The sequence below is a fragment of the Aedes albopictus genome, chromosome 3 (assembly GCF_035046485.1).
Source record: "Aedes albopictus strain Foshan chromosome 3, AalbF5, whole genome shotgun sequence".
NCBI classification, from domain to species: domain Eukaryota; kingdom Metazoa; phylum Arthropoda; class Insecta; order Diptera; family Culicidae; genus Aedes; species Aedes albopictus.
This window is the reverse complement of record NC_085138.1, coordinates 130,089,614-130,107,252: the sequence shown is the minus strand read 5'-3', so window position 1 is coordinate 130,107,252 and position 17,639 is coordinate 130,089,614. Positions and strand designations below refer to the sequence as shown.

Below are 17,639 nucleotides of genomic sequence, written 5' to 3'. Positions count from 1 at the left end.
TTCATAGGATTTACTATGGGAAAAGTTACACTTTCAGATAAAAAATCCCAGAGGTCGCCCTTTGTCCCCTTAATTCAAATCGATCAATGCTCCTTGTAGAAAAATCATTTTTGAAACTTTCCTTCGAAGACCGCAAAACGATTGGATGCTTGTGGAAAAAGTTATTGATTTATTACCGATTAGTGATCCAACGAACGGCTTTTTGTTTTGTTTTATCAGCAGCACTGTAGCTGCTGCCTTGGCTGCTGCTGTTTCTGGGGGTGGTGATGCCTCCCGCCACCCCATGCAACAACGGCAGCAGCAGTGCTGCTGATAAAACAAAACAAAAAGCCATTCGTTGGATCACTAATTGGTAATAAATCAATAACTTTTTCCACAAGCATCCAATCGTTTTGCGGTCTTCGAAGAAAAGTTTCATAAATGTTATTTCTACAGGAAACGTTGATCGATTTGAATTAAGGAGACAAGGGACGAACTCTGGGATTTTTTATCTGAAAGTGTAACTTTTCCCATAGTAAATCCTATGCAAACTTTGAACCGCTTGCGCTAAATTATAGTTTCACCGATTGCGCTGAAATTTTGTACAGTTCATATGGGACCTAAATGGGATCTAAAAAGTCGACTGGAGCGAGGATTTATTTTTTCCATACAAGCGTGTCCCATACTATTATCCAGTTAGTGGATAACTGACACTGAGGAAGATTACAAGCGGCAGTTGAAATGCGCGTACAGTAGACGTTCGCTCGGTGCAAACGGTTTAACTGCAATGCTTTTTAACTGCAAGTCCGCTAAGTGCAACAATTTTGCAGTTATCGCACCGCTATTTGTCAAAAACAAAACGTCAACAGAATTGCAATGTTTTTCAGATGCACTACAGCTGCATTGCGATGTTTCTGAGTGCATTATGGCTGCGTCCAACAGCAATTGACAACTGTTTGACGGCTGTCAGTCGTTGCAGTTAGCGAATTTCATTCGGTAACTGAAACGTAAACATGTTGCACTTATCGAACGTCTACTGTATCTGTCAATGGATAAGCAAAATAGGGCGGAATTAAAAGGTACAAAACTCATCACACTAGATTCGAAGAGGGTATTCTGCTTAGAGGGTTCGAAAAGTTGGTACAAGAACAAATAAAGAGGATAATCGTGTAGGGTTGGAACTTTGCAATATTCATTTTAAAAAAAACTAATAGGAGAATTTCTTAGTAAGAATCTAACAGTCTCTTCCAAAAGATTATAGGTAAATTCGTTGGCAAAACTATGGGCCAGAGGCCGAATATCTGGATACATTACTTGTGAAATTTTAGGGGTTTTCGGCCTTTTCAGTCGATAAAATCAGCGAAAACTATTTTACCTCTACATCCGACGGTTTCGGATGTAGAGGTAAAATTAACAACGGAACAGACCTCTATTCCTTGAAAAAGGTTGAGTAAAGCAACCGAAACCGTCGGATGTAGAGGTAAAATAGTTTTCGCTGATTTTACCGACTGAAAAGGCCGAAAACCCCTAAAATTGCTGAGAGCTACAGTCGTAAAGATCTTTCTTACTTGTGAAAGAATTTTAGGGAAACAATTTCTAGGGAAATCTCTGATAACTTCTGGCAAAATTCGAGAAGATTTTTTCATGGTGATTCTTGGAGATTAATCAGAACTTTTCATGAAAAGCAGAAGAAATTTACATGATAATTACATATTATAAATTACACTAGTTTACAAAATAAAACGAAAGTCGTGAACTTCTGTCAACAACCAAAATTTTTGAAGCATAATTTAGCGCTGATTTCGAAACCGTGCTTCAGAAAATTTAAAGTAGAACAGTTTTTGAGTTTTAGCTAAATATCGAGTTTTACAACTTTTTTAAATATGGAATTTAAAAAAAATCTAATATCTTGCGTTTTGTTCAACCAATTTTAAATCTTTTTCCATAAATTAAAAGCTGAATATAATACCATTCGATCATCTGAATACAGGTTTGGCATCAGATTGATGAAATTCAAGATATTGGCGAGTTTTGGGGACGATCTAGTGGAAAATGTTTTTCGTTTTTGCAGAAACCATTTTTGAACAAAATTTCACAAAAAAATGGTTTCTGCAAAAATGGAAAACATTTTCCACCTAAAAAAAATTCAGAAAATACCTCGATCTATACTCTACATGTGTACGAAAACCGATTTTGAAAATATTGTTTCGTTATTTAATAAAAAATCAAAAACCGAAAAAATGAGAAAATGCTTCCAGTTTCGCCTTAATATACTGTTGCTTGTTGAAAAATCACCCATTTTAATGCATGCAATCAAAAGTTATGCACTGTTTTCCGTGGTGCAATTTGGTTCGGGATTGGGACACCCTTTGGGAGTTTCTCCCAAAGTTCCTCTAGAAGTCCTTGAGTCCTGAGAACTCTTTTAGGAGTTCATCCGGCAATTCCCCTAGGAGTACTTTCGAGAATTTCTCTGCGAGTTGTTGTACGAGTTCCTACGAGAATTTCCTTACAAATTTCTTTGAGAATTCCTCTAGGAAGTTCACTGATTATTCCACTAGCAATTCGTCCGATACCTTTTAGGAGTCCATCCTGAAATTCTTACAGGAGTGCCTCCGGGAATACCTCTACAAGTTTCTTCTGGAATTCCTCAAAAATACTATGTGAACTTTTGTAGGATTTTCTCCAGGAATTCCTGTAGGAGTTCTTCTGAGAATTTTTCTACGAGTTCCTCCGGGGATTCCTTAACGATTTTTATTGGGTTATCCTCTTGGAGTTTCATCGGAAATACCTCTAAAAGTTCTCTCTGGAATTCTTCTATGAGTTTATCCGGGAATTCCTCTAGAACTCTTCAAGAATCATCCGGGAATTCCTTTATGAATATCTTCGGGAACCTCTCTAAGAGTTTCACCGGGATCTCCTCAAGAAGCTCCTCAAGCAATTCCCCTACGAGTTGCTCTTGAAGCTTTTCTAGAAGTCACACTGGATATGCCAGGAGTTTCCTCCGAGAATTCCTCTAAGAGTTCCTCCAGCAATTCCACCAGATTTGCGATACCCTCCAGGAGTTCCACCTGGAATTTCTCCAGAAGCGTCACTTATGATTACGTCAGGAGGAATTCCTCCAGGAGTTTCACCAGGATTTTTTTTTTTAAATTCGATCTGAGATTTCTCCAGGAATTCCACAAAGAATTCCTGCGCAAGTCCCTAAGAAGGCCAGCCATAGAACAACCGGTATTTTTTTAAAGAACTCCGGTAGAAAGAATACCTAGAGGATCTTTGAAAGGAATTTCTAGAGTAGCGGCAGATGATGCTTCGGAAGTATACCCAAAGCATCTTTGGAAGGAATTCCCTGACTAATTTGAGAAAAGGCTCTCAGAGGAACTATGAAGGGAATTAATTTAAGACCTACGGACGGAGCCCCGGAAAGAAAATCTTAAGGTTTTTTTTGAAGGAATTTCGGAAGGAAATCAGCAAGGATTTCGGGATAAATTACGGAAATAATTTACAGAAAATAATTCTTAACTTTCCTTTTGAAATGCAATGCATTTTCTTCTCGGAATACCTTCAGGATATCTCCAAAAATTTCTCCAGCAAATCCTCCAGGGATTCCTTCAGGAATTCCTCCCGAGTTTTCTAAAAGTATTTCTTCATAGGTTCTTCCAGGAATTTCTACATGGAATCCTCAAGAACCTTCTCCGAGGATTTGTCCAGAAATTCCGCTAATGATTCTTCAAGGGATTCCTCTAGAGATTCTTACAGGAACTCCTCCTCAGATTTCTCCAGGAATGTCTTCAGGAATTCGGGACATTCTTCGCACATTCTTCCAGAAAATCCTCTTGGGATTTTTTCCAAGAGTCCTACAGAAATTTCTCTAAAGATTTCTTCAAGAATTCCTCAATAGATACCTTCAGGAATTCCTCCAGTGGTTCCTTCAAGAACGGACAATTTCCAGGAAGAATTTCTGAAGGAATCCCCATGGATTTCCTGGAGAAATTAATACATACATACATTTAACAAGTTACAACGCATTTGAAAGGACTTCTCTAGTAATATCAAACCAATGCAGTGGTAATTATTGTTTAACTTTATTATTCTTCTTAGTTTAAACATGACGTGACTAAAGTTGTATATCAAATTACACATTTCGAGAGGGCGGGGCTTACTTTTGCTGTTGGCTCGTTAGCATGTAGACGATGGTCATAATGAAGAGATCTAATTCAACACACCTTCCATTTCTCCCAACGAAGCTTCTCAATCAACAGAAGCTAGCTTTCACTCGAACAGAAATCTCCGGTAAAACAACTTTACTTCATTGAAACATGGTTAGATTTTCTAAACACTAAAAGTTTTGTTTCTTTTTTACGCTATGCTACAATTGGAAAGAATAAAAATTATAAAAAATAGTATGAATACCAGTCTAATAGAAGAAAATGTCGCTGCCGCCAGAATGAATTCTGCATGGCATTTTAGATTTTTTTGAAAATTTCAGAAGCTTGCTTATGGTAATCCACATTGTACCGTCATTGACTATTGAAATATTTATGATGCAGAATAGTTCTTATGGTTACCTACGCTCTTCTTCGAGTGGTTTCCACTTACATTGTACAGCATAGGGAAAATCATCAACATGTGCTTTTTTATCCGTGCTATATATTACAACTACTTCCATATGAATAGTTTGTTTAGTCCATCGTTTGTTCAATTCTGGTTCCTAACTGCATCGTTCGTTCTTTTGTTCTTCTGAGGGTCAACGCCCTCATAAAGAGACATATCTTTGGGGAGAACGAATACTGTACAGCCTCTTTCTCCTTACTTCCGACTAAGCCACATGAATGTTTTCAACAGCAGGTAAGCCAACCCGACACAATACATAATCTTTTCCCGTTGCTGCCGCTGATTGTTGTCCAGCTCGATGGACAGCAGTCTCCGGTTCATTTTGGCCACCTGGCGACGCAGATTGGTCATCTCTTCGGCCGGTGTTAGATTTTCGACACTTCCTCCAAACGTTGGTGTCTCCTCTCGGAAGCTGTATAGGGAAATAGATGATATGAGATAAGTCTTCAAAGGAACTGAGCTACAGTATCAGGTATCAGAAGGTCATCTCCAGACGTTGTCCTCCATTTGGAACAGTTGCGACCGAGACTTCCAGTATCTATAGCGAAAAACGTTCACCCGTCACGGAAGTTGAACGTGAACTGAATAGAAGTCTTCGAAGAAGCTAAGCCATAGCGCTAGTGTCGACCGATTCCCCGACTGGAGAAAGCTTTGAAACTAGCAGGCCATCGTCCTTGTGAATAAGCTACAACATTATTTCTACTCACCTCCTTCCGACGACTAGCTCGGAACTGTGCTTGGAAAATGTTGCCCTCTTCTGTAACTCGCCTCCAATGGCTCCTCCTCGACTTCCCTGGCCAAACCGTTGCCGGTTTCCTACTTGCATGCTGCCGTTCAGATCCTCAACCGAATCCAGCGACCGTGGCTCGTAGTCGTCGTCATAGTTATGCTCGTTATGTTCCTTGCCTTCAGCGCCTTCCCGCGGAAGATCCGTCGCCGAGGGGAAGTGATGTTCCGCTAGCGAAATCACCCTCGGAGGTGTCGAAACACGCACAAAACCCGGATCTTTCGGCAGAATCGAGTTCTCCAGCATAATCTCGCGGGGTGCCGATTTGGTGCCTGACGTAAGAACTGGCTCGATTAGGACAGAAGCAGTCACAGATTTTGTTTTGCATGAATCGATGGAGGATTAGAGGTAGACAAAGGGGGAGTTTTGTTAGCAACCAACCAAGCATGCGACGAGGTCATTGTTAGCAACGTCAATACAATCAATGGTGCGCAGTGATATAATACCAAAAACCCCGAAACCACACTCACCCAAATGCTGATCCTGCCCGAGGACTACAATCCTGTCCGGGACGTTCATTTCGATCTTGTCGTGATAGTTCCAGGAATTTATCTCGCCATTCCCATTCGACAGCAGCTCGTGATCGTCAAAGTAGTCTCCGGTGGCACGGATCCGCTTCGGGACGCGCATCTGCTCGCTAATATCGTGCGTGAAAACTGCATTCTGGAACAGCGAATCGTCCTCGTAGTTGGAGAATCCTCCCGGACTAGCAGAGCGAGCCATTTTCGTTTTTGTTTCCACCTTTGCCTGCGCCTCGAATAAATACGCACCACCGAAATAGATCTCCCCGGAAAAACTATTTATAAAGAATCGGGAATACTCAACTTCTTGCGGGACGAATAGTATTTTCGCGAATGCAACTCGTGAGGGGTCACTGTTTTTAGATAATCAGATAGGCGACGAAATGGATTAAATAATTTTTGCCTATCTTTTTTCGATCCGCGAATTCCACACAAAAAGTGGAGTTCTTTTTGGCTTTTTTTCTGATGAAATTTTTTGACACAAAGAATGACAGTTTAGCCAAGCTTCACACCTTTTATCGTTTTCGAAGCAGTGCAAGCGGGAAAACTGGCCGAAAGGAGAAGACGGGGTGCTGCAAGCATCTCGGCAAGCATCTCTTCCAATCTGGATGCTGCGAATAGAAACGGTTTTATTTTTCAAGCTAGCCAAAACACCTACACACACCACCGACGAAGATACAGACGGAGCAGTAATCGTTTTTTTCGGTACCACTTTCTTTTTCACCCTTTTGCAAGCCCCTCTTGTTTTCTGTAATTGCTTGCGTTGGCAAACCCCTTGAACGGGCGAAATGAGTGAACTGTCAATCGACTTGTCAACAACATGTTTGCTTTGTTTGCTTGCTTTTTGTTACCTCCCCAGCAGCAGCAACACCTGATGGCCCCGAAACGATACGAAGAGGATACAGATTTTTCCGACTTAATTCGCTATTCCGTCGAGGACTTGGCCAGCCGATAGATCCAGAGACTAAAGGATTTATCGACAACCTTCGAGGATCGACGACTAGTTCCGGAAACGCTGTGGCGTCAGTGAAAGTTCGACCACAAAACGCGTCTCTCGTCGACGGATGGTTTTGCGAAATGTGCGCCGTTGAAATGTGAATCTTCGGAACGACCGGCACGGCGCTACGTGGCAAGCAACCGTTTAATAATTTGTTTTTGTATCCAAACGATTGATTATTCATGCCGGCGGATAGAACGGCCTATCAGGGCGAAAGTGTTTTTGAGCAAAGGCAACGGTGTGTTCTACGATCGGGATAAATCCGGATGGACGCAAATTAAAAACTTCTAGGTGGTGCTATCTTCGCTGGCGATACATGAATAAATTGTTGAGGAAACTTCCGCCAAGGTAAGCCATCGTAGTGGACAAGTTTAAATATCTTTGTTTCTCCCACTATCTGTAAACGAATTTCATATTTTTCCGTACAATTTCTGTTTCCGCATCCAGGATGAAATCGTCCACGCATTACAATGCTGGGTGGTCTGTAAGTTTGCCGCCAACCTCTCGACAAACAAAACATCCTCTGCAGGAAGTCCACCACAGCCATGAATCGACCGCTGGTGCATCAAAATGAATTCGCTGTACGGCTGGTTCCGGTCCGGTGCAAGATTTTATTTCCGATGGATCTAAATGGCTTCTTCATCAATGTCTCTCGACCCACTAGCTGAGCAATCGCGCCAAAGTGCTCGGAAGCAATTTGGAGCGTTTCGACAAGGTTGCAACTAAGCGGTTTTACATTTCCCAAGGGTCGTTCCTCGTGCAGAGAGTGCGGTTCGAAGGGAGCCGAGAAGCAACTTGAAGCTGGTTTTTGGGAAGGCCTTCGGCAGCCGGATCCTGTGGGCCTGAAGCAAAACCAGCAAGATCTACTCGTCGGCGCAGCAGTTCAAAGCTCCCAAAGAACCGAACCTGGTCTACCGGCAGTAGAGTAAGAAATCATAATTTGCAACATTTCGAAATTCATTAAATAAAATTACATACTTTTTGAGCCAATTTGTCCCGACAAAGGTGGTAAATAGCTTTTCATAGTATGACATGGTAACATTGACTTTACAATCATTAAATAAAGCGTTTTTCGTCGATAATTAGCAATTTAAAAATCACTGATTTCACCCATTTCCCCCAAAAGGAAGCACATATATGGTGCACTCGTATAGCTCCCGCATTGTATGCTATGGGCCTTATTACGTGTGTCACTTCATGGTGAAAACAGAAAAATTCGTAATTCGTACTTGGAGAATGTTATCTGTTGAACCATTTTTAATCTTGATTTGAACTTTGTTGGCCTGCAGACTGCGCTAGTGGCTGCTTTGTTTACTCTTGGGGGATGAACAATTCCAACACCCTCATTCTTGTTTTCAAACTTAAATCGTTTGCATTCCAGTTTACGCCAGCAAAACCAGTGTTGCGAATACTCACTTGCTGCTATCTCAGTTTAGAAGCATGCTATCAAAAAACAATGTTTAAAGGACTTTTACATTGTAGTTTTATCTAAAAGTTCACCGAATAAAGGAGAGGTCGCACACGCATGCCAAAGTCACAGAGAGCTGTGAGTACGAGGTGAGTATGAATTATACTCATTTTACTCACCTCGTGCTCACAGTTCTTTCACGACTTTGGTATGCGTGTGAGACTCTTACTTTATTCAAGAAAATGTAACTACAATGTAAATGTCCTCCATACACCGTTTTTTGATAGCATGCTACTGAACTTAGATAGAAGCAAGTCAGTATAGCTTATGCAAGTGAGTATTCGCAACACTGAGCAAAACCAAATGGGATACGGATTCGAACGAATTAAAACATTCGATAATTGGTTCAACTTATGATTACCTTACCTACCATTTGTATATTATGATCTTGTTGTTCGATCAGTGTTCTCGATGGTTGTGCTACTTTTCCCCGAATGACCCATTTCCCCGTATCACACCATTCTTTAGGCGGTTCTTTCAAGTTTTATTCCTCCTCAGACCTGCTGAATGAAGAATGGTAATATGACTCCTTCTTTCCATTGCTGCTCTTTCTTTCTAGAACCAAATTTATACCAACGACCTGTCTAACTATGGTAGAATATCTTTTTGAATAACATAGGTCCTAGGAAACGAACATTTTGTGACACGTGATCATTTTGAACAAGAATGTAATAATCTTTTCGGGGAAACGGGCCATTCGGGGAACCGGCGTTCGGGGAACCGGCATTCGGGGAAAAGTGGCACAATCGTTCTCGAAAATGTTGACTTGAAATAGGCTACTTGTGCTCATTCTATGATTGGAATGACGTGACGCAGCTCGACTCGAACATCAAGGTGATGAATCTCGACTCAAATGAGGTGAGTCTCCATTCGATTTACATACCATTATCACCCTTAAAAATCAGAAATTCGAATAAAATTGACGCAGTTTCGAAGAGCTCTGCCTCCCCCCAACTAGGGCACATGTTGGCTCCTATGAGCACAGTTCAGAAGAATGATTAAATCATTCATCAGAAATTTTCTTGCATTACCATGCAGATAGAACCAATCTTCTTGGACCTTTGGAACAGCTCCAGATGTAAACTGTTTCAAAAGTAGGTTTCTTGCATCACCATGCAATTCGAGAGGACCTGGTGAACCTAGATCAGGGGTTCCCAACCTTTTTGAGGTGGCGACCCCCTTTAAGAATTGTCAAAACATCCGCGGCCCAATGAAAATTTTTAGAAAAAAATATGAATTAAATGAATGAACCGAGTTTTTTTGGGTACAGTGACGTAGCCAGAAATTTACTGTGGGAGGGATTTTCGACGATCAATGACACTCACATTTCGTAAAAATGATGTTATGAACATTCAATTTGAATCATAGCTGAAAAATAGCGGCGCAGCCGAAAATTTTTTCTTCTGGAGGCGTTTTATACTGAAAATTTGTTCCTCAAATTGTGGCTTTTGGAGGTGGCGGTATATAAAATTAAAAATTGATATAATTTGCACAAAATAGAATAAAAATTGAGCATTTTTTTTGGTAACATCGTGGCCCCCCTAGACAGGCTTCACGGCCCCCCAGGGGGCCGCGGACCACCGGTTGGGAACCCGTGTAGGACCTAGATAGAATCAATCTTCTGGAACAGCTTCAGGGTATAACTTTTTCAAAACTAAATTTCATGCATCACCATGCTAGTCGGGTGACCTGGTGAACCTTATTAAATTAAACCTTGTGGGACCTCTGGAACAGCTCCAGAAGTGAACTGTTTCAAAAGTAAGTTTTCTGCATCACCATGCAATTCGGGTGGACCTGGTGAACCAAGATAGAATCAATCTTCTGGGACCTCTGGAACAGCTCCAGAAGTGAACTGTTTCAAAAGTAAGTTTCTTGCATCACCATGCAATTAGGGTGGACCTGGTGAACCTAGATAGAATCAATCTTCTGGGACTTCTGGAACAGCTTCAGAATATAACTGTTTTGAAAGTAAGTTTCTTGCATCACCATGCAAATCGGGTGGACCTGGTGAACCTAGATTAAATGAATCTTCTTGGACCTGTGGAACAGCAACAGAAGCGAACTGTTTCAAAAGTAGGTTTCTTGCATCACCATGCAATTCGGGTGGACCTGGTGAACCTAGATAGAATCAATCCTCTGGAACAGCTCCAGAAGTGAACTGTTTCAAAAGCAAGTTTCTTGCATCACCATGCAATTCGGGTGGACCTGGTGAACCTTGTTAAATCAAATCTTGTGGGACCTCTGGAACAGCTCCAGAAGTGAACTGTTTCAAAAGTAGGTTTCTTGCATCACCATGCAATTAGGGTGGACCTGGTGAACCTTATTAAATTAAACCTTGTGGGACCTCTGGAACAGCTCCAGAAGTGAACTGTTTCAAAAGTAAGTTTTCTGCATCACCATGCAATTCGTGTGGACCTGGTGAACCAAGATAGAATCAATCTTCTGGGACCTCTGGAACAGCTCCAGAAGTGAACTGTTTCAAAAGTAAGTTTCTTGCATCACCATGCGAATCGGGTGGACCTGGTGAACCTAGATTAAATGAATCTTCTTGGACCTGTGGAACAGCTCCAGAAGTGAACTGTTTCAAAAGTAAGTTTCTTGCATCACCATGCTAATCGGGTGGACCTAGTGAACCTAGATTAAATGAATCTTCTTGGACCTGTGGAACAGCACCAGAAGCGAACTGTTTCAAAAGTAGGTTTCTTGCATCACCATGCAATTCGGGTGGACCTGGTGAACCTAGATAGAATCAATCTTCTGGGACCTCTGGAACAGCTCCAGAAGTGAACTGTTTCAAAAGTAAGTTTCTTGCATCACCATGCGAATCGGGTGGACCTGGTGAACCTAGATTAAATGAATCTTCTTGGACCTGTGGAACAGCTCCAGAAGTGAACTGTTTCAAAAGTAAGTTTCTTGCATCACCATGCTAATCGGGTGGACCTGGTGAACCTAGATTAAATGAATCTTCTTGGACCTGTGGAACAGCTCCAGAAGTGAACTGTTTCAAAAGTAAGTTTCTTGCATCACCATGCAATTCGGGTGGACCTGGTGAACCTAGATAGAATCAATCCTCTGGGACAGCTCCAGAAGTGAACTGTTTCAAAAGTAGGTTTCTTGCATTACCATGCAATTCGGGTGGACCTGGTGAACCTAGATAGAATCAATCCTCTGGGACCTCTGGAACAGCTCCAGAAGTGAACTGTTTCAGAAGTAAGTTTCTTGCATCACCATGCAAATCGGGTGGACCTAGATTAAATGAATCTTCTTGGACCTGTGGAACAGCAACAGAAGCGAACTGTTTCAAAAGTAGGTTTCTTGCATCACCATGCAATTCGGGTGGACCTGGTGAACCTAGATAGAATCAATCTTCTGGGACCTCAGGAACAGCTCCAGAAGTGAACTGTTTCAAAAGTAAGTTTCTTGCATCACCATGCTAATCGGGTGGACCTAGATTAAATGAATCTTCTTGGACCTGTGGAACAGCAACAGAAGCGAACTGTTTCAAAAGTAGGTTTCTTGCATCACCATGCAATTTGGGTGGACCTGGTGAACCTAGATAGAATCAATCCTCTGGGACCTCTGGAACAGCTCCAGAAGTGAACTGTTTCAGAAGTAAGTTTCTTGCATCACCATGCAAATCGGGTGGACCTAGATTAAATGAATCTTCCTGGACCTGTGGAACAGCAACAGAAGTGAACTGTTTCAAAAGTAAGTTTCTTGCATCACCATGCTAATCGGGTGGACCTGGTGAACCCAAAGGGTATTACACTGAAAGTCAAGAAGTGAACTGTTTCAAAATTATGTTTCTTGCATTTCCATGCAATTTGTGAGGACGTGGTGGGTGAGCCTAATAAGATCAAATAGTCTTGGACCTATGGAACAACTTCTTAAAGAAGTCACGTCCAAATTTTTCGAGGCAAATTCATGGTTTTAGAGTCGGATAGACTAGTTTGCTGTTGACCGTGCCATGCTGATGTACCATACTTACGGTGCATTAAGACGTTTTATTATTTTTTTGGGGGTTTTCGGATATTTTAAAGTTACTGGTGAAACTACCCCTTCCTAGACCCCTTCCCATCGCAATTTTATGTATCAAATAATGTTCAACAATATACATATTTTGATGAAATTCAACCCCGTTTGAGACGTGACGATTGTGAGATTAATTGACAGCGCAATAGTCCCTGCTTGCCAAGTAGTCGATTTGGTCTTGAAGCGTGATGAATACCAGCCATGGTTGTCAGGAATGACTGAAATGAATGAAAAAAACATTATTAATGGAACGTTGATTAACACGTAGGCTTACTCAAAAATTTCAAGCCGCTGGCAAAGGCGCAAAAATTAATACTTTTCAATGAAATTTTGTGGTTTACTTCATTAGTAGTTGTAATTTTAGTTGTGCTGGGAACCCAAACAGTTGGAATCAAGTTGACAGTTTAATTCCGGTGGACGTCTGGGTCAGGAGGGGTAAACATAGCATATTCTTCCTTTTCGCAAGGCCCTATTAATTGGAATTGAAATGATTTCCATGTATTATTGTATTATACATTGGGCCAGGAGGTTAAGGTGAAACATCAGAGAATACAAATATGGCTACCCCAATGGCCCACTTGAACCCCTACTCACGTTTTCAAGAGTACTAATCTTAAAAATCCGTAAACAAATGCGCGTGATTTGGAAAAGCTGCCTCTTTTTGCAGGTGAGCAAAGTCAGGATAAACAAATGCAGCGGTTCGATTCTTCGTTCGTCAGATTTGTGCCTCTAAGGTTTGTATACTAAATTGTTACAGGATTTCTTGATGTTCCACCTTAAGAAGTGTATAACTAGTGTAGTAGAACTTTTTAAAGGCGTCCAAAACATTTTCATGTTTGCGTCTAGTTTATGTGCGCTTGTAAAAGGTTATGAGGCACGCTAGGTGTAGATTTGTTTGTCCTAAGCAAGGTCCTAAGCATATTGAATTCAACATTAAGTCAATCAATTGCCAGCATTTGCCAGCGGTTTGAAATTTTTGAGTAAGCCCCGTAGCCTACGGGTTAATGAATTACGTCAAACAAGACACTGCTTTTAACAGGAAGTACACTCCCGATCAAACATTTATTGATTTTTAAATTTCGTACAAAAGAGCATTTTTTCTGAGCCCCTATGATTTTTATTAGATTTTTAGAACTTCATTTGGATACCTAAAATCAATTTCAAAGATATTTTATGATATCATTTTTTGACAGCTGGGCAACTGTTTGTCAAATCGCTCCCATACAAACTTTTAAATTGATTTTTAAATAGGTTCTCGTGCTCCAAAAACGACGAAAATTGTATTTCGGTCCGGTTTGGCGTGCAGATTCAGAATATGGAATTATCTCAACATCGCTAAAGATAGCAATTGTTAAAGCATCAGATGTTATTTAAATATGATTGATCTCTGGAACACAAAAAAGGTTGATTTAGGTTAAGTTCTGTCCATATACCACGTGGACAACTTGCAGGGGGGAAGGGTTCGGGAAAATTCCACGCTTGTCCATGAAGAGGGGGGTGGGGGTTTATCAAATGTCTACGTGGACAGCATTGATTTAAGAATAAAAAAAATCTTTAACGAAACGAATCGCTTCGTATCATTTATGTGACACTCTTTCATAATAGTTCTCTAATAGATTTTTATAGGGGTAGGCGGGGCATAATGAGCTCTTTGTATTTTCACTGTAAATCTTTAAATTAACAAAACAAATTGCTTGATTGTAGCCTAATTATCTAAAATCCAATGAGTTGTTGACAAAAAATTAGTCAAAAAATCCGTTTACCTTGAAAAATTAATCAAAATGCGTAAAGTAGTCATGTACTGGGAAAATATTATAACAATCAGGTGACATAAAACAAGATTTTGGGAATCGAAATCACAACTTAGTGGGCATCTATCGATTTTCTTGATATTCCCTAGGCCAATGAAATGTATTTGTAACGCTTTTCAACATTGGGTATTGTCGGCAGGTTTGTTCTCTTCGTCATGGGGGGTTTTTGTCAGCTAAATTTCCCGAAACTTGGCCATATAATTCAGCTTGGTTGGGAAGGATTTAAGGCCAACTTTAAGTTCAGTAGGTTTCAAAAAACCCCCTAAGACGAAGAGAACAAAACGGCCGAGAATAGGTAATTTCCCCTATTTGTTTAATTATTTTGTTAAAAATAATATGCTTCAAAAATATGCTTCAAAAAGTTGATAGCTGGGTGGGACAAAATGAGCAACTGGTGAAAAAATAATGCAAATGGTGAACATGCTGAAGCAAAACAAATTACTTAAGATGAAACTAAACCGGGCCCCGTGGTATCGAACTGAAGATCTTCACGTCGAGGCGAACATGGAAACAGTCGACCAATTCATCAACCGCATTTGGGAGAAATTTCGTGCCAGTTGCCAGTTGTCGATTAATCCACTAATCGAAGGCATTCTGAACGACTAAAGCATCTGTGATATAATTTTTTTTTTTATTCTGTTTTCTTGGTTTTTTTTACTTGCTAGTTGTATTTTTCCAAGATGTAAATATCAATGTTTGTTATATCAATTATTTATGTTTCCTGTAATGAGTATTGCTAAATGGTGTAGTTGTAAATGAAAAATCTGTATCCCTACGTAAGCCAATGACTAAAATATTTGTTTAAATAAATAAATAAAATAAATGGTGAACATCTTCAACAAACGAATTTTAATTTTGGTTTTCTCTGTTTTGATGCATATAGTAAGGTTTTGTCTGTAATTTACAATTTATTAGCTTGAAAATTTCAGTATCTGTATATTATCACCCTTTAAAAATTCCTCAAAAGAAGGCCCCTTGGAACCCCACAGTTCCTTACAAATTAAACCCCGTAATCCAAATTCAAATTCTCATTGATTGTTTTCAGTATGCTATATCATTGACAAAAATAGTCAATTAGCATTTGATTGTGTACAAAACTGGTATTGATCATCCTGCCCCACCGGTGCTCATTATGCCCCACCTCCAAAACGCAACTCGCGATTTTATACGTTTTTTTAAACATAAAATTTTACAACGTTTATTTATAACTTTATTCGAATTTTCAACGATTAGCTTTTGTAAGTTAAGGATCAAATGAGGATTGAACGTTAAAATGTCACATTGGTTGCACTTAATTTACTGGATTCTGTGGCAAAATGCTTAAGCTGCTCATTATGCCCCGCCTACCCCTACCGTGCTTTTATATGGTGCTACCGTCTTACCCCTCTGGTTCGACACGTTTTAATACGACACTTTTTAATTCGTACCCCGCTTATACGACACATGTCGAATTAAAAAGTGTTCAAATGTCACAGCGATGTACACTGTAAATGCAAACCAGTTTGATATTGCGCTTATACTCGCATCCGCAGAAACTCCTCTTGCAGCCGCAAATTTCGGAAGTTCTGAGTTGGTGCTATTCAACACCCAAACCCCCTGGAGACCAACCGGAATGAACTGAGGATGGCAACAATCGTAGAAAGAACGAGCTTTTCATTCGCGACACCGCAATATTTGATGAAATTATCTTTCATAAAAAATCCGGAAATCAAAACAAAAACAAAAATAGAGTTGCCAAATTTCAATGAGCATGGTGGTGTAGGGTGACCAGTTTGGCGAATTAAAAGCTTACCCCGGTTATACGACAACAGTCGGTGTCGTATTAGCGGGGTAATACGGTATATTATTGACAGCTCCATATTCTGAACAGTTGGCAAATCTAAAATAGACTTTCCTCTTATAAAGGTATGCGGTGCGCAGCAAAACTGGCTACACTGCCCTGCAGCATCGACACACGACCCGCTTCCGAGCTACGCTCAGTTTGTATCGCATTGTCAACGCGCTCAGATTAAAGAATAAAGTACTCCGTTTTATAGTTGTTCTAATCGCGGCGTTTTATTACCAAGCACCTCATTGGTGACCCCGACGTTCGCCGGCTCAAATATAGGAACGTGCAAAAAAGTAAGGAAACACACAAATCAATACACTTGGGCGCAACTGGCTGTGTGTCGATTTTTTGCTTTCGTTTGCAGACCGCCATTGTAGCTGCCTACACGTTGGAATTTCGCCAAGGCGCCCACCAGCAGCACCCAAAATAAGATGGCGGACGAACAACGTTTGAAAGACGAAATCGCTCATCTACAGGACCAGCTGCGAGTAGCCCGAGCAGCCGCTGCAAACAACCCGCCCGTCGTGAACAGCGGTACCGATGTCAACAACACTGCCGGCGGTACTGTAAACAAAGTTGCAATAAAAATCGGGCCATTCTGGAAGCGTGACCCAACTCTTTGGTTTGCTCAGCTAGAGGCACAATTCACGCTGAATCAAGTAACTCGCGAGGACACGCGCTACTTCCACGTCCTCGCTGCCATCGATTCGGAGATATTGGCATGCTGCTCGGACATCATCCGAGATCCACCGGCGAATGGAAAGTACTCAGCGTTAAAGGACAGAATTATCAGCGAGTACAGCACCAGCGAGCAGAATCGTATGCAGCAGCTACTACGTGGGTGCGAACTCGGCGATCGCAAACCTTCGCAACTACTACGCGAAATGAGGGATCTCGCCAGGGATGTCATCACCGACGAGAAAATCATTAAGTCGTTGTGGATGCAGCAGCTCCCTGAAACGACACAAGCTGTTCTAAAGGTCTCGGAAGCCACTCTCCAATTGGCGCAGCTAGCTGAACAAGCGGATAAACTTGCGGACATCACCAGAACGCGATCAATATCCTCCGCTGGAACGACGTGGGAGGACAACAAGGACATCGGATTCGAGGAACTACGCAAACAAATTTCTGTCCTTTCCGACGAAATTGCCGCTTTTCGTCAAGAGCGTGGCAGACCCCGCAGCAGGAGTTTCAGCAGATTTCTTGGTGGTACCCGAAGTGGCTCACGAGGAAATCATCCGTATTGTTTCTACCACAGAAAATTTGGCGCCAACGCGAGAAGCTGCCGATCACCCTGCCAATTTAAGCAAAAAAACTAGAGCAGCTGCATTCGACGACGGGCGAGGGCAGTAAGTTTCAACAATCCCGTCTTATCATCCAGGACCCAGCAACCAACTATAAATTTCTCGTCGATACCGGTGCTGACCTTTCAGTACTGCCGTGTGCTCCAAGCAATAAGTCAAGGCCGACTCCAGGGATGAACCTATATGCCGCCAACGGCACCCGAATTGCTACCTACGGCACCGAGATATACAAACCAACTTTCGGTCTACGCAGATGTTTTCCGTGGCGTTTCATAATAGCGGATGTGACTTCCCCGATCCT

General features: G+C 41.3%; 2 protein-coding genes across 3 annotated transcripts; one reads left to right on the top strand and one right to left on the bottom strand.

Moving 5' to 3' along the window:
- Positions 1–4,042: 4,042 nt before the first annotated feature.
- Positions 4,043–6,323, bottom strand: LOC109405985 (transport and Golgi organization protein 11). 2 transcript variants are annotated; one of them, XM_019679043.4, is made up of 3 exons: positions 5,848–6,323; positions 5,298–5,661; positions 4,043–5,002 (listed from the first exon to the last, which is right to left on the bottom strand). In XM_019679043.4, the coding sequence occupies exons 1-3, from the start codon at positions 6,098–6,100 to the stop codon at positions 4,786–4,788; spliced, it is 834 nt and encodes a 277-aa protein (XP_019534588.2). In that variant the 5' UTR covers positions 6,101–6,323; the 3' UTR covers positions 4,043–4,785. The 2 variants fall into 2 exon arrangements, with proteins under 2 accessions (XP_019534588.2, XP_019534589.2); XM_019679044.3 differs by having other exon boundaries at positions 5,298–5,649.
- A 9,786-nt stretch (positions 6,324–16,109) lies between these two features.
- Positions 16,110–17,353, top strand: LOC115259067 (uncharacterized). The gene has a single exon (XM_029859579.2). The coding sequence runs from the start codon at positions 16,466–16,468 to the stop codon at positions 17,351–17,353; it is 888 nt and encodes a 295-aa protein (XP_029715439.2). The 5' UTR covers positions 16,110–16,465.
- Positions 17,354–17,639: the final 286 nt, after the last annotated feature.

What these genes read in the sequence shown, in the direction of transcription:
- LOC115259067 (XM_029859579.2), top strand. Translation starts at nt 16,466, where the DNA reads ATGGCGGACGAACAACGTTTGAAAGACGAAATCGCTCATCTACAGGAC.
- LOC109405985 (XM_019679043.4), bottom strand. Translation starts at nt 6,100, where the DNA reads ATGGCTCGCTCTGCTAGTCCGGGAGGATTCTCCAACTACGAGGACGAT. An exon ending in CGGGCAGGATCAGCATTTGG is followed by an intron (nt 5,662 to 5,847) that starts GTGAGTGTGGTT and finishes TAATCGAGCCAG; the next exon opens with TTCTTACGTCAGGCACCAAA. An exon ending in GAGCTAGTCGTCGGAAGGAG is followed by an intron (nt 5,003 to 5,297) that starts GTGAGTAGAAAT and finishes TTCCCTATACAG; the next exon opens with CTTCCGAGAGGAGACACCAA.